This window comes from Ceratotherium simum, chromosome 16 (genome assembly GCF_057802395.1).
Source record: "Ceratotherium simum simum isolate JZ-2026a chromosome 16, ASM5780239v1, whole genome shotgun sequence".
NCBI classification, from domain to species: Eukaryota; Metazoa; Chordata; class Mammalia; order Perissodactyla; family Rhinocerotidae; genus Ceratotherium; species Ceratotherium simum.
This window is the reverse complement of record NC_141915.1, coordinates 45,667,296-45,679,078: the sequence shown is the minus strand read 5'-3', so window position 1 is coordinate 45,679,078 and position 11,783 is coordinate 45,667,296. Positions and strand designations below refer to the sequence as shown.

The window sequence follows — 11,783 nt, the reverse complement described above, 5'->3', positions numbered from 1 at the left end:
TTTATTTTTTTCCCCCAAAGCCCCAGTAGATAGTTGTATGTCATAGCTGCACATCCTTCTAGTTGCTGTATGTGGGACGTGGCCTCAGCATGGCTGGACAAGGGGTGCATTGGTGCATTCGGGATCCGAACCCGGGCTGCCAGCAGCGGAGCACGTGCACTTAACCGCTAAGCCACAGCGCCAGCCCGATAATATACTCTTAAATATGATTAAAATAGTAAATTTTATGTTATATATATTTTTCCACAATAAACAAATTACAACCCCTCCCAAACTTGTAATATAGTTACACATGTGCTTCTTTATTAAATGCATTAAAGAACAACAACCAGTGTAATGGATGAGATCAGCTATTTTTAAGAGTAAATCCAAGAGATCGGTCTGAAGATGTGTGGCTAAGGAGCCTTAGGAACACCCAGATTTAATCAAGGTTCCCCGAGGGATGGTGATATATTATTCCCTGAAACTGAAAGGTCACTGTCATCCCCTGCCTCTGGCCTCTTCCACAATCAAAAACATAGTGCCACTTACAGTCACGTAAACTCAGATGCTTATTGCTGGGAGGGCTGTTAAGAGCTCAGGAGGGTGGCCCTGAATTGAAGTAGTGCCAGCTTTGCTTTTCTCCTTCCTGCTGAGGCCCAGGCAGTTCTGAGCCAGGTGGGGGCAGCAGAGTGCAGCTGGTTGCTAGGGAAATAACAGAGTGGCATCTATTTACTAGTAAGAATTAGGAAAGAGAAACCATATTGTGACTCATACTTTTTTACTGGTCAGGATTCAAAAGATGTCGATATTTCCAGCTGCTAAGAATGTATTAGACAAAAGCAAGAATAATTTTGATATCTATGAAAAAGTAGTTTGTAAGGAGCTGTTTAGAAAATGTAGAAATTTCATTGTCGAAATCCTTTGAAACTTTTCCGTTTTCTTTTTCTTTCTGTCTCTGTGTCACATTCACTGATATCCGAAGAGGAAGAGAATATAGAGTTGTGGAAGGAGTTTCTATTCATGTAGGCATCAAATAACCTTAAGTCTTTCGGGGAAAGTAATTCTTGGCAAACATTCCAGGACCATGTATAAGTAGAAAAGGTGTCATAAAAGGACTCATTTTTAGTGTCTATCCCAATCAAATCCCCTCGGATCTTCTGCCATAGGTTTAGCATCTCTTTCCGGTGCTCAAGGGCAATCCCTAAATTATAGGTGTCTGTAGCTCTTTTTACCTGTAGTGAAAGAGCAGAAGTTTACAGCAGTTACCTTGAAATATCTTTGATTTGTGAACCACAATTCTAGATATGCCAAGAGTTACGTTTCCAGGCTACTCAAAAGTCACTGAGTTTATATATTGGGTAGTTCCTCTTGAGGACATGTGAGTTAGGAGTTGCTGGACAATGAAAATTAATTACTTGGGAATAATGAGATAATAAGAAATTTTATAAGAATATTAAAAACACAATAGACTAAAACAAGAGTAAATGTGGGATGGAGACAGGCTCCGGGTGTAATGAGAGTGCCAAGGATGGCACTCAGTCCAGCCTAGGGCAGGGAGGGAGAAGATGCTGAGCTGAGCAGGTCCTCAAGGATTTGATCAAATTGAGGGAGTGGGTGGTGATGGGAATGTGTTCCAGGGAGAGGGGACAGCATAAACAAAGGCTCAAAGGCAGTAAACATCCCAGAGTTGGTAGGCAGGTACAGGCAGTTTGGTATTGCTCAAGTGTCAAGTTTAAAGTGGGGGGAAGGAGTGATGAAGGCGAGGTAGGCAAGGTGTTGTCTGCTGTAATCAGGCCCTCAGACTTGATCTCTGAGGTTGGGGAGAGCCCTTTCCTCAGTGAAAATCATGCTGTAGTGAGCCACTGTTTCTGACTGAAGTGAGATAAATCCCTCAGTTGTGTGGAGCAGAATACATAGTTGAAAAAACCCTGCCATCGTTGGTAGGGAAGAATTCATTCTTAAGCAGGACAGTGACATGGTTGGTTCTTCATGTTAGATCATTAGTAGCTGTGTAGAGAATGGGTGGAGGAGAGCAGCTATGGGGAAAGGATAACAGGTTGGAGGTGGTTGTCCAGGCAAGACCTAATGAGGGCCTCAGTTAAGGAAGTAGTAATAGAATGGAGTGAAGTGAACAGATTTCAAAAATCTTCAGGAAAATGAGAGTAGCCAGATTCGGTGTTTGGTGGATATGAGGAGTGAGAGAAAAGTGTAAGTTAAGGATGGCTCCTGGCCTTCTAGTGTCAGTGACTGGGAAGATGGTGGTATCAACAACTGAGATATAGAATCCCCAAGGAAGAGCCAATTTGATGCAGAGGATGATGAGTTTGGTTTTGGACATGTCCAGTTTGATATGCTGAGACAGCAAGGCAGAAACGTTCATCAGGCTGTCAGTGAGATAAGATAGAAGTATTGGAAAGAAGTCTAGGCTAGTGACAGTTAAGAGTTCTCAGTGTCTAGGAGGCAGCTGAAACAAGGAGGGTAGACCGAGATAGCTCCAAGGATACTTGCCCTAGCTGTTCCTTCATTTAGTGCAGAGATCTTCAATGTTCTGCTGTGACCGGGTTATAGTGATGCCAAATTATTGGTCTTCTCAAGTTGCTTAGCCCTTGAGGCAGCTGGTACCCTAGGGCTGGAGGCCTTTGGCTATAAGCAGCTTCCATTTAGTCCAGTGTGAATACAGGCCATGATGAGAGAGAGGTTGGAACCCACTCCTTTGCATTTTTGTGGCATGCAGTACTGACCACCTCTAGTTCCATTTATCCCAATGTATTACTACTGCTCATTTCCTTCTCCATGTCTTCCATCCTCACTCCAAGCTCACTGAGGGTAGGAACTGTGTTTTTTATTCTGTAGTATCTCTTAATCCTAGAACTTTGTTAACACTGGATAAATATTTACTGAACAAATGAATTAATGAGTGTATACAATGAGAAGAACATTAGGATCAGACTAGAAAACTAGGAAATATCAAGACTTAAGGGATGAACATTTATGAAAGAGAATAGAGAGGAAAGGACACATAGCTACAAGGAGAATTGAAGATGCAGTGTTGTAAAGGCCAAGGAAGTAGAAAGTGTCAAGGAGAGCTTTATCATTAGTGTCAAATGCAGACAGGAGGTGGCATAACATAAATACACCCCAGTCTGTCTCTGTGGAGTACAAAAGTTGCTAAGAAGTCAGGGCACAGGAGTAGACAGGTAGCATAGAGTTGTGGTTAAAAGTGTGGATTCTGGAGCCAAGCTGCCCATGTTTATAATTCTGGCTCTACTACTTCCTAGCTGTGTGCCTTTGGGCAAGTCACTTAACCTCTGTGTGCATATCTGTAAAATGACAAGGAATGATAACAGTGCCTACCTCAAAGGATTGTTGTGATAAGTAAATGAATTAGTACCTGTAGAGCACTTGTAGAGTACTTATAGAGAGCAGTGCCTGGCACCTAGGGAGCACACCCAAACTATTATTATTATTATTATTATTATTATTCTTTTAGCTGCTATAATAAAGATGCTTTCACTCATCAAGATTCCCCGAGTACACCACTCTGTGACTGTCAGTTTACAACCTCAACTAGTTGCTATTTCCAGCATGAAACAAATGAATGTCCCAGAAATGATGTTGAGTATGGCTCCATAGGTGATTAGCAGGATGAATGATAACAGTTAACATTTTAATCCATTTGATTATAGAGCAAGAAACATTACAATGGGTAAAAATGAGAAATGATCATGTCTTATTTTAAAGACATAGAGCAGAAAAAAAAATCTCTTGGTTTTATGGTTGTAGTATTGAAGTGGAAAATGCTTTCTGGCAAGGCGTTCGACGGTGAATACTCACGTGCTGTTTAATAGCAGCTGCATCAGTCACTGTCCAATTCTGCTTTTTCTTGAGTATTTGGTCAATGGCAAGGATGTCAGTTGGATAGCCTGAGTTAGGGTTGATAGGCTTTATATTTGCCGCCTTTATGCACATTTAAAAAAGAAGGTTAGTAATATATTTTAGTTTGAATTATACAATAAAGACATAATAAACAGAAGTATATTGTATTATGAAAGAGTTTGTATATGATTTATATATAAGTTTATTGCTAAACCACTTGTCGGTTGTTTTGGGGCACCTGGTGTAGCGCCATGTGTAAACGGGCACTGAGCAAATTCTCTTTCAGAATGATGAGGCCTACTCATAAGAGAAGTATAGACCCAGAAGATGGTTTATGTATGGAATGGATATGGAGGGTAAAGAGGAGCCAACTCCATTCCTTACCCAAACTTCCCAGACCATCACAAAGCACTGAAAATGAATATGCCCTCCACAGAGTACAACCTATCTTACTTCTGAACTTCTCATGGGGAACCCGCTGCCATCTGTTTTCCCTGTTCCTGGGCTGCTGAACAATGCTGGTGGAAATCACGTAAATATGCTGATTGCTTTCTTTGGAAATGTATATTATCCAATCTCATCCAGGCCCTCAGTACTCCAACATTACTTTTCTTCATTTGTTGTTAACTCTCTTACAGACATCATAGTGGCTGCTGGAAAACCAGACCTTCAAACCCCCTCAGCTAATGATCTTGTCTCTTTAAGGCTTTCTAATATGGATTCTTTGAACTCTTCTTTCCACATTAGGATTTCTCCATCCTTTAACTGGTTTGTTTTTCTCCTTCTGTCTTATATGTGAGAGTTTTTCCTAATTTCCAAGGCCAGTGTCCCCCGCTGTATCTTTATTTATTTGCCTCCTGGACTGTATCCCTTTAATTTTCCTCTTTCCAGGGCCGGTTTCATGGACATGTGACCTGTGCAATTACACAGGACCTTGTACTCAGAAGGGACCCACGTTTGGTTTAATGTTCTGCTGTTTATATCTTTAAATTGTTAATTATTTTTGAACAAGGGGCCCTAAATTTTCATTTTGCACTGGGCTCTGCAAATTATGTAGCCAGTCCTGCCCTTCTCCTATATTTTCTATTTCTCCTTTTCTTTTTTTTGGTGAGGAAGATTGGCCCTGAGCTAACATCTGTTGCCAATCTTCCTCTTTTTCCTTGGGGAAGATTGTCGATAAGCTAACATCTGTGCCCATCTTCCTCTATTATGTATGTGGGTCGCTGCCACAGCATGGCTTGATGAGTGGTGTAGGTCCGTGCCTGGGATCCGAACTGGTGAACCTGGGCCACTGAAGCCGAGTGCACGAACTTAACCACTAGGCAATGGGGCCAGCCCTTAAATATATATTTTAAAAATAATTTATTGCGGTGAAAATTTACATAACATAAAATTGACCATTTTGAAGTGAACAATTCAGTGGCATTTAGTACACTGACAATGTAGTTATTGTGATTTTAAATAGGGTGGTTAGAGGGGGCTTCCTGAAGTTTGAGTCAAGACCTGAAAGAGGTGAGGGAGAGAGCTATGCAGATATCTGAGGAACAGCATTCAAGCAGAGAGAAGAGCAAAGCTGAAGACCATGAGATGAGAGCATGTCTGGTGTGTAAGAGGAATAGTAAAGAGGCCATGTAGACGGAGTGGAATGCACGGGACAGTAAGCAGTGGAAGATAAGATTGTTAGATAGCAATGAGGGTCTAGATCAGTGATGTGCAACAGAAATTTCTGCAATGATAGAAAATTTTATATTTCTGTGTTGTCCAACATGGTAGCCATTAGCCACATGTGGTTACTGAGCATTTGAAATGTGGGTAGTGCGACCAAGCAACTGAATTTGTAATTTAATTAAATTTAAATTTAAATAGCCACTGTGGCTACCATTATTGGAAGACTCAGGTTTAGATTGTGTAGGACCTTGTAAGTTATTGTAAAGATTTTGGCTTTTGGGGCCAGCCCGGTGGCGCAAGTGGTTAAGTGCATGCGCTCTGCTGCGGCGGCCCGGGGTTTGCTGGTTTGGATCCCGGGCGCTTCCCGACGCACTGCTTGGCAAGCCATGCTGTGGCGGCGTCCCATATAAAGTGGAGGAAGATAGGCACGGATGTTAGCCCAGGGCCAATCTTCCTCAGCAAAAAAAAAAAAAAAAAAAAAAGAGGAGGATTGGCAGATGTTAGCACAGGGCTGATCTCCTCACACACACAAAAAAAGATTTTGGCTTTTACTCCAAGTGGTATGAAAGCCACTGGAGAGTTTTGAGCTGATTTTAACAGAATGACTTTGGTTGCTGTGTTGAGAATAGACGGAAGGGGATAAAGGTAAAAGCAAGGGGACCATTTAGGAAGCTATCGACACTATCTCTGCTGAGGTGATTAGACACAATCTAGCATACAGTGTGCTCTCCATAAATAAAGAATTGTATTATAGTTTTCTTTTATCCAAAAAATACTGTCTCCTATGGGCCAGGCTGTGTTCTAGGTGATAGGGATACCTCAGTGAAAGAAATAAAGTCCTTGCCTACATGAACCCTATATTCTAGTTGGAGAGATTGACAATAAGCAGATAACCATCACAGGTGGAGGGTTCAATGTTGGGAAATAAGTTTAAAGGGGAATAAATGTCCTCTTATTTCCATCTTGTGAGTGATATTTGCCTGTGGTATAACTTCATCTGGAGAGATAAAGACAAAGTCTGAACCTGAGGTCATTTGTGACTGTAATACTCCTCTGGGACTCTTTTTTTTTTTTTAATTTTATTTTATTGTGGTAAGAACACTTAACATGAGTTACCCTCTTAAATCAACTAGATTTAAAAAAATTTTTTTAGTTAAGAGATCTACTTCTTAAATTTTTTAGTGTACAATACAGTATTGTTATTTATTTTATTCATTTATTTATTTTTTTTTGTGAGGAAGATCAGCCCTGAGCTAACATCCGTGCTAATCCTCCTCTTTTTGGTGAAGAAGATCGGCCCTGAGCTAACATCTATTGCCAATCCTTCTCCTTTTTTTCCCTTTTTCTCCCCAAGGCCCCAGTAGATAGTTGTATGTCATAGTTGCACATCCTTCTAGTTGCTGTATGTGGGACGCCACCTCAGCATGCCTGGACAAGTGGTGCGTTGGTGCGCGCCCAGGATCTGAAGCCGGGCCGCCAGTAGCGGAGCACACGCACTTAACCGCTAAGCCACGGGCTGGCCCCGCAGTATTGTTAACTATAGGAACAATGTTGTATAGATCTCTAGAACTTATTCATCTTGCATAATTGAGACTCTATGCCCATTAATTAGCAACTCCCCATTTTTTCTCCCCTTCCAGCCTCTGGGACTCTTAAACCCTTTGCCTGGATGGGCCTTCTAGGGGTTTCATAGTGATGTGAACAACACACGGACCTCTGGAACCCAGAGATGCCCCACAGGGTGGGCTGGTCTCCAGTCAAATCTTTTTTTTTTTTTTTTTTTTTAAAGATTTTATTTATTCATTTTTTTTCCCCCCAAAGCCGCAGTAGATAGTTGTATGTCATAGGTTCACATCCTTCTAGTTGCTGTACGTGGGACTCGGCCTCGCGTTGGACGGAGAAGTGGTGCCTCGGGGCGCGCCCGGGATCCGAACCCGGACCGCCAGCATCAGAGCGCGCGCACTTAACCGCTAAGCCACAGAGCCGGCCCTCCAGTCAAATCTTGATCCTGTTTCCCAGGCTGGGAGGCCTGTGACAAACCTGGGGTAATACTGCCAGAGCTTCCTGAGGGAATATCCAGAAACTAGGGCATACTTGCCTGAGACCTTAAAACTCATGATGACAAAGTGTATCTTGGGAAGGGGGAAAATAGATTAGAGGCAACAGAGCTTGAAGAAGGGCCAGAAGGTGCAGCTGGACTATAAATGGGGTTCTAGTCCAAGGGCAGGATGGCTTCTCCATCACAGCATTGCTTCATTGGGTTGTGGATCTGGTCCTCTCATCCCATGGTGTCTGGCCCAACCACGATCTAGAGCTGGTTGAGGGAGTCCAAAATGCAGCTTTTGGTCCCTGAGTTGATGGGAGAGTGGTGGCAGGTAGGACCTGAGGGTCTTTTTATTATTATTCTTATATTCCCCACCCCCACCCCCAAGCCTAGGATTGTATTTTTCAGTAAGTTTAATTATTTGTTGAAATTAAATGAAATTTTATACCTGGGCTTAAATTTAGAAACATTGCTATGGAATCTGATTTGAAATATAATGACCGAAAATATTTGTCATCAAAAGCATGTTACTTGTTCTGTTAAGTTAGAATTTAATTAAAAACCTAAGTATGTAAATTAACTGATGTGAGATAATCTAAATCTCACCTGTGTTTTCCAGTCTCTTTTATGGAAAAAATAGTTCTCAAAGAAATTCAGAGGCTCCTTTCTCCTTAGCATTTCTAATTTCTGTATGTCTTTGAATGGCTTTCCCATCACTACCCCATCCACATTAGGAAACAATGGAAAGATGGGTATTTTTGAATATGGGCTGTCTGAAGGAGGATTGCATCCTAAAAAGATAAAAAAATGGTATCACAAATAATGTGAGGAGAAATTCACATGAAAGACATACACCTAGTGTCTATTTTGCTCTTTGTCTTTTCTTCTCCTCAGTGGCCACGATCCCCCTTCTTCACTCTCCTGCTCCCACCCCCCACCAATCCACAGACTCTCGGCTTCATCCAGGTGTCTGAGGATTCAGGTAAGATGTACATTTGCTTTCAAATGATATCTATGTGGCAGAGCCCAGTCACTCGGAATAGGCTGTGGTCCTGCTCTTACAGCACTTGGCCTCTGGTATTTATTTCTGACCAGTAATATACAAATAAATCTTCGACAACAGTGGGGAGAAGACAAATGGTTCTTACTCTTGAGATCTTCAAGAAATTTAAATAAATGCTTTTCTTTCATTATTGCCATCCGGGCAGCATTAGCAAAGGCAGCCGTGCCTGAGCTTGGAGGTGTGCGTATGTCTGGCTTAAATCTCCTTTTTCCATAACCCATAACATAGGGATTCCATAATATTCCTGAGGCGTTTTCCTGGAATTTTCTTCGGAAATAGCTAAAAAGAAAAAAAAAAAATCCAGAAATGGATAAAAAGTGTTATAGTCCTACTGAAAAAGTATCTGAGTGTTGGACAAAAAGAAAAAAGAGGTCAATTTGTAAGTTATATATGCTGAATAAATTTACTTTAAATTTAGTTTGTATATTCATTCAATATTATTTATCGAGTGCCTATTCCTATGACATTTATAGAATATCTACTGATGCTTTCCACAGGCCATTTGACTATTTTTATATATGTAGTCCCTGGGCTTTAGCTTCCTTCCTCTTCCCCAAGACCTCCCAGTCTTGTCTAGAAAAATACCTATTGATTATGATCCTTGATGAACCCTTAAGTGGTACCAGCTTGAATACAAACATTAATCATGCCTACTATTATATTACTTTGTGTTGGGTTTTAAAATGCAACTTTTTTTTAAATTAAAATAAATTCTCATTGTAGAGAACTTGGAAAATACAAGAAAGGATAAAGAAAATATTGGGCCGGCCCCGTGGCTTAGCAGTTAAGTGCGCGCACTCCGCTACTGGTGTCCCGGGTTTGGATCCCGGGCGCGCACTGACGCACCGCTTCTCCAGCCATGCTGAGGCCGCGTCCCACATACAGCAACTAGAAGGATGTGCAACTATGACATACAACTATCTACTGGGGCTTTGGGGAAAAAAAAAAAAGGAGGAGGATTGGCAATAGATGTTAGCTCAGAGCCGGTCTGCCTCAGCAAAAAGAGGAGGATTAGCATGGATGTTAGCTCAGGGCTGATCTTTCTCACAAAAAAAAAAAAAAAAAGAAGAAAATATTACCAGTAATCTTACTATCCACAGTAAATCACTATTGATTGCAATTCTGTGTGTGTGTGTGTGCATGCACGTGTGTGAACAGATTTAGGAGATATGTTACTATGCATTTGAGGTTATAAATTCTTAAGAATAAGTATAGCAGGCTATATATGATAAGGGACTCTAATTCACAGTACAAACATCCACAAAAGTATAAACATCTGATTTACAAACATGCATCCTTTAAGTATCAATGACAGATCAGATTCCTTCTTGCTGAAGGAATGGTGGACTTCTCTTTGAAGCTGTGGTGGGGATCTGGTCACTCACTGCTGAGGTGGAAGGACTTGTTTCTCATTGCTTTGGTGTAGTGGGGGCTTCAGCACCAATGTGGAAGACCTCATTTCTCAGTGTGCTGAGCAGAGGAGTGTCACTTCTTGCTGTCCCAGAGAACAAGATGCAGGAGCTTGCTTCTCATTATTAAGCAGGCAGGTTTCTTTCTATTACAGCAATGGGAGGCTTCACTTCTTTCTGGGATGGTGACAGGCAACCTTTCTTTTCCTCTCAGGAAGAGGGAAAGAACTCATTCTAAATGTTGGAGCTGCAGCAGTGGTTGGGTAGGAGATGTGTTGATAGTTCTGATTGGAGTCTGGTTTATAATCAGATACTTCCTTCCCTAGTCTTGAGCCCAACCATCCACAGTGTTCTCACTCACCTCTGAAAATAGTATAATGCTCGTTTCTCTTAGTATAATTTAATTTCTACCAGGTCCTTCAAGGCTCACCTTTCCTTTCCCTCAGTGTATTCTCTGCATATTCTATGGCTCTGGGTGTGGTCCTCAAGCCAGCAGCATCAGCAGCACTGAGAACTTGTGAGAAATATAAATTCTTGGTCCTCACACAAACCTACTGAATCAGAAGCCCTAGGGCCCAGCAGTGTGTTTTACCAGTGGTTCCAGGTGGTCCTGTTGCACGCTCAAGTTTGAGAACTGCTGCTCTGGTCTATAGTCTCCCCCTTCACGATGCCTATGATACCCTCTGCTCAGTTATGTCTGATATTCCCTGAAGTGCTAATCTTTGCTTGATGATTATATAGTAGGTCATATTTATAACTAACTGCTGCCTTCCCTCCGTCCCTTCCTTGCTTCCTTCCCTCCTGTTTTAATTTTTCTGTAATAATACAGGTTTTCCTTAAATATCTCTTGATCTTTGGATATCTATTCATAGTTGACATAGAGAGTAAGCACTCTTTAAGGTCAATTGGAAGCTGTTTGGTGTGGTGGGTCTTATTGAGCGGGAATTTCACTGTCAGGTAATTGGTTGGCACCTTGTTTCATCAAGGGACCTTTTAATTGTGAGTATCTGTGGGTTTTTTCTCTTGGGCTAGTCAATTTCCCTGGAGAGGGATCCTTTGATATTTTACCTGAGTGGCATATGTCTAGCTGTGAACACGTTGAGACCTAGGGAAGGGGAAGGTGGCTGGTGGGGGTCTCACCATTCAGTAAGTGGACTTTCGTGTAATACCTTGCTTTCACTATGATACCCTCATCTCAGTTATGTCTGATGTCTGTGAGTCCAAACAGTCTTTCTGCTACAACCTCTTCAGTGAGTTAACTGGCAGGGCAGTCATTTGGTTGTGCGAGGTTAGGGAGAGGAATCTAACTAGTTAACTAGTCTTTCTGTTTTGGGTTCTCCGGCCCCCCTGCCTTCAGAGGTTCCTGGTATCTCAGTTCCTGAGCCTTCCAAGGGTTCTGCAGTGAGAATTGGCTTGCTTCTTGACCTTCTTCACTGCAGGTACTCAAGTTTCAGCTTCTTCTGATCTCACTAGCCAGTAAACAGTCACCTATCTCCTTTCCAACTTCCAAAATTATGTTGATATCTCTTGTCAGCTGTTCTCGTTTTTGTGGGTTTATGTCCTCTAAAATACTTTTACTATTAGTTCAGTGCCATTTCAAAAGGAAGAAGCGGCAAAAAAACATGTATTTATGCTAATATGTTTAACCTGATGGCTATTTTTTAATCCTCTAAAATTTGGCTTTTCTCCCGTCATTCTTTTGGAGCTGAAGGTGACTTAAGATTTCTTAACTTCCAAATCT

General features: G+C 41.6%; 1 protein-coding gene across 4 annotated transcripts in view; it reads right to left on the bottom strand.

Annotated features, from left to right (window-relative positions):
- Window positions 1-232: 232 nt before the first annotated feature.
- Window positions 233-11,783, bottom strand: part of EFCAB3 (EF-hand calcium binding domain 3) — a 152,599-nt gene continuing 141,048 nt past the window's right edge. For all 4 annotated transcript variants that reach the window (XM_087441349.1, XM_087441346.1, XM_087441348.1 and 1 more), the window contains 4 exons: window positions 8,719-8,912; window positions 8,177-8,361; window positions 3,817-3,939; window positions 233-1,214 (listed from right to left, as the gene is read on the bottom strand). In XM_087441349.1, the coding sequence (XP_087297475.1) occupies window positions 888-1,214; window positions 3,817-3,939; window positions 8,177-8,361; window positions 8,719-8,912 (829 nt within the window). In that variant the 3' untranslated portion in view covers window positions 233-887. The remainder of the gene's footprint in view (window positions 1,215-3,816; window positions 3,940-8,176; window positions 8,362-8,718; window positions 8,913-11,783) is intronic.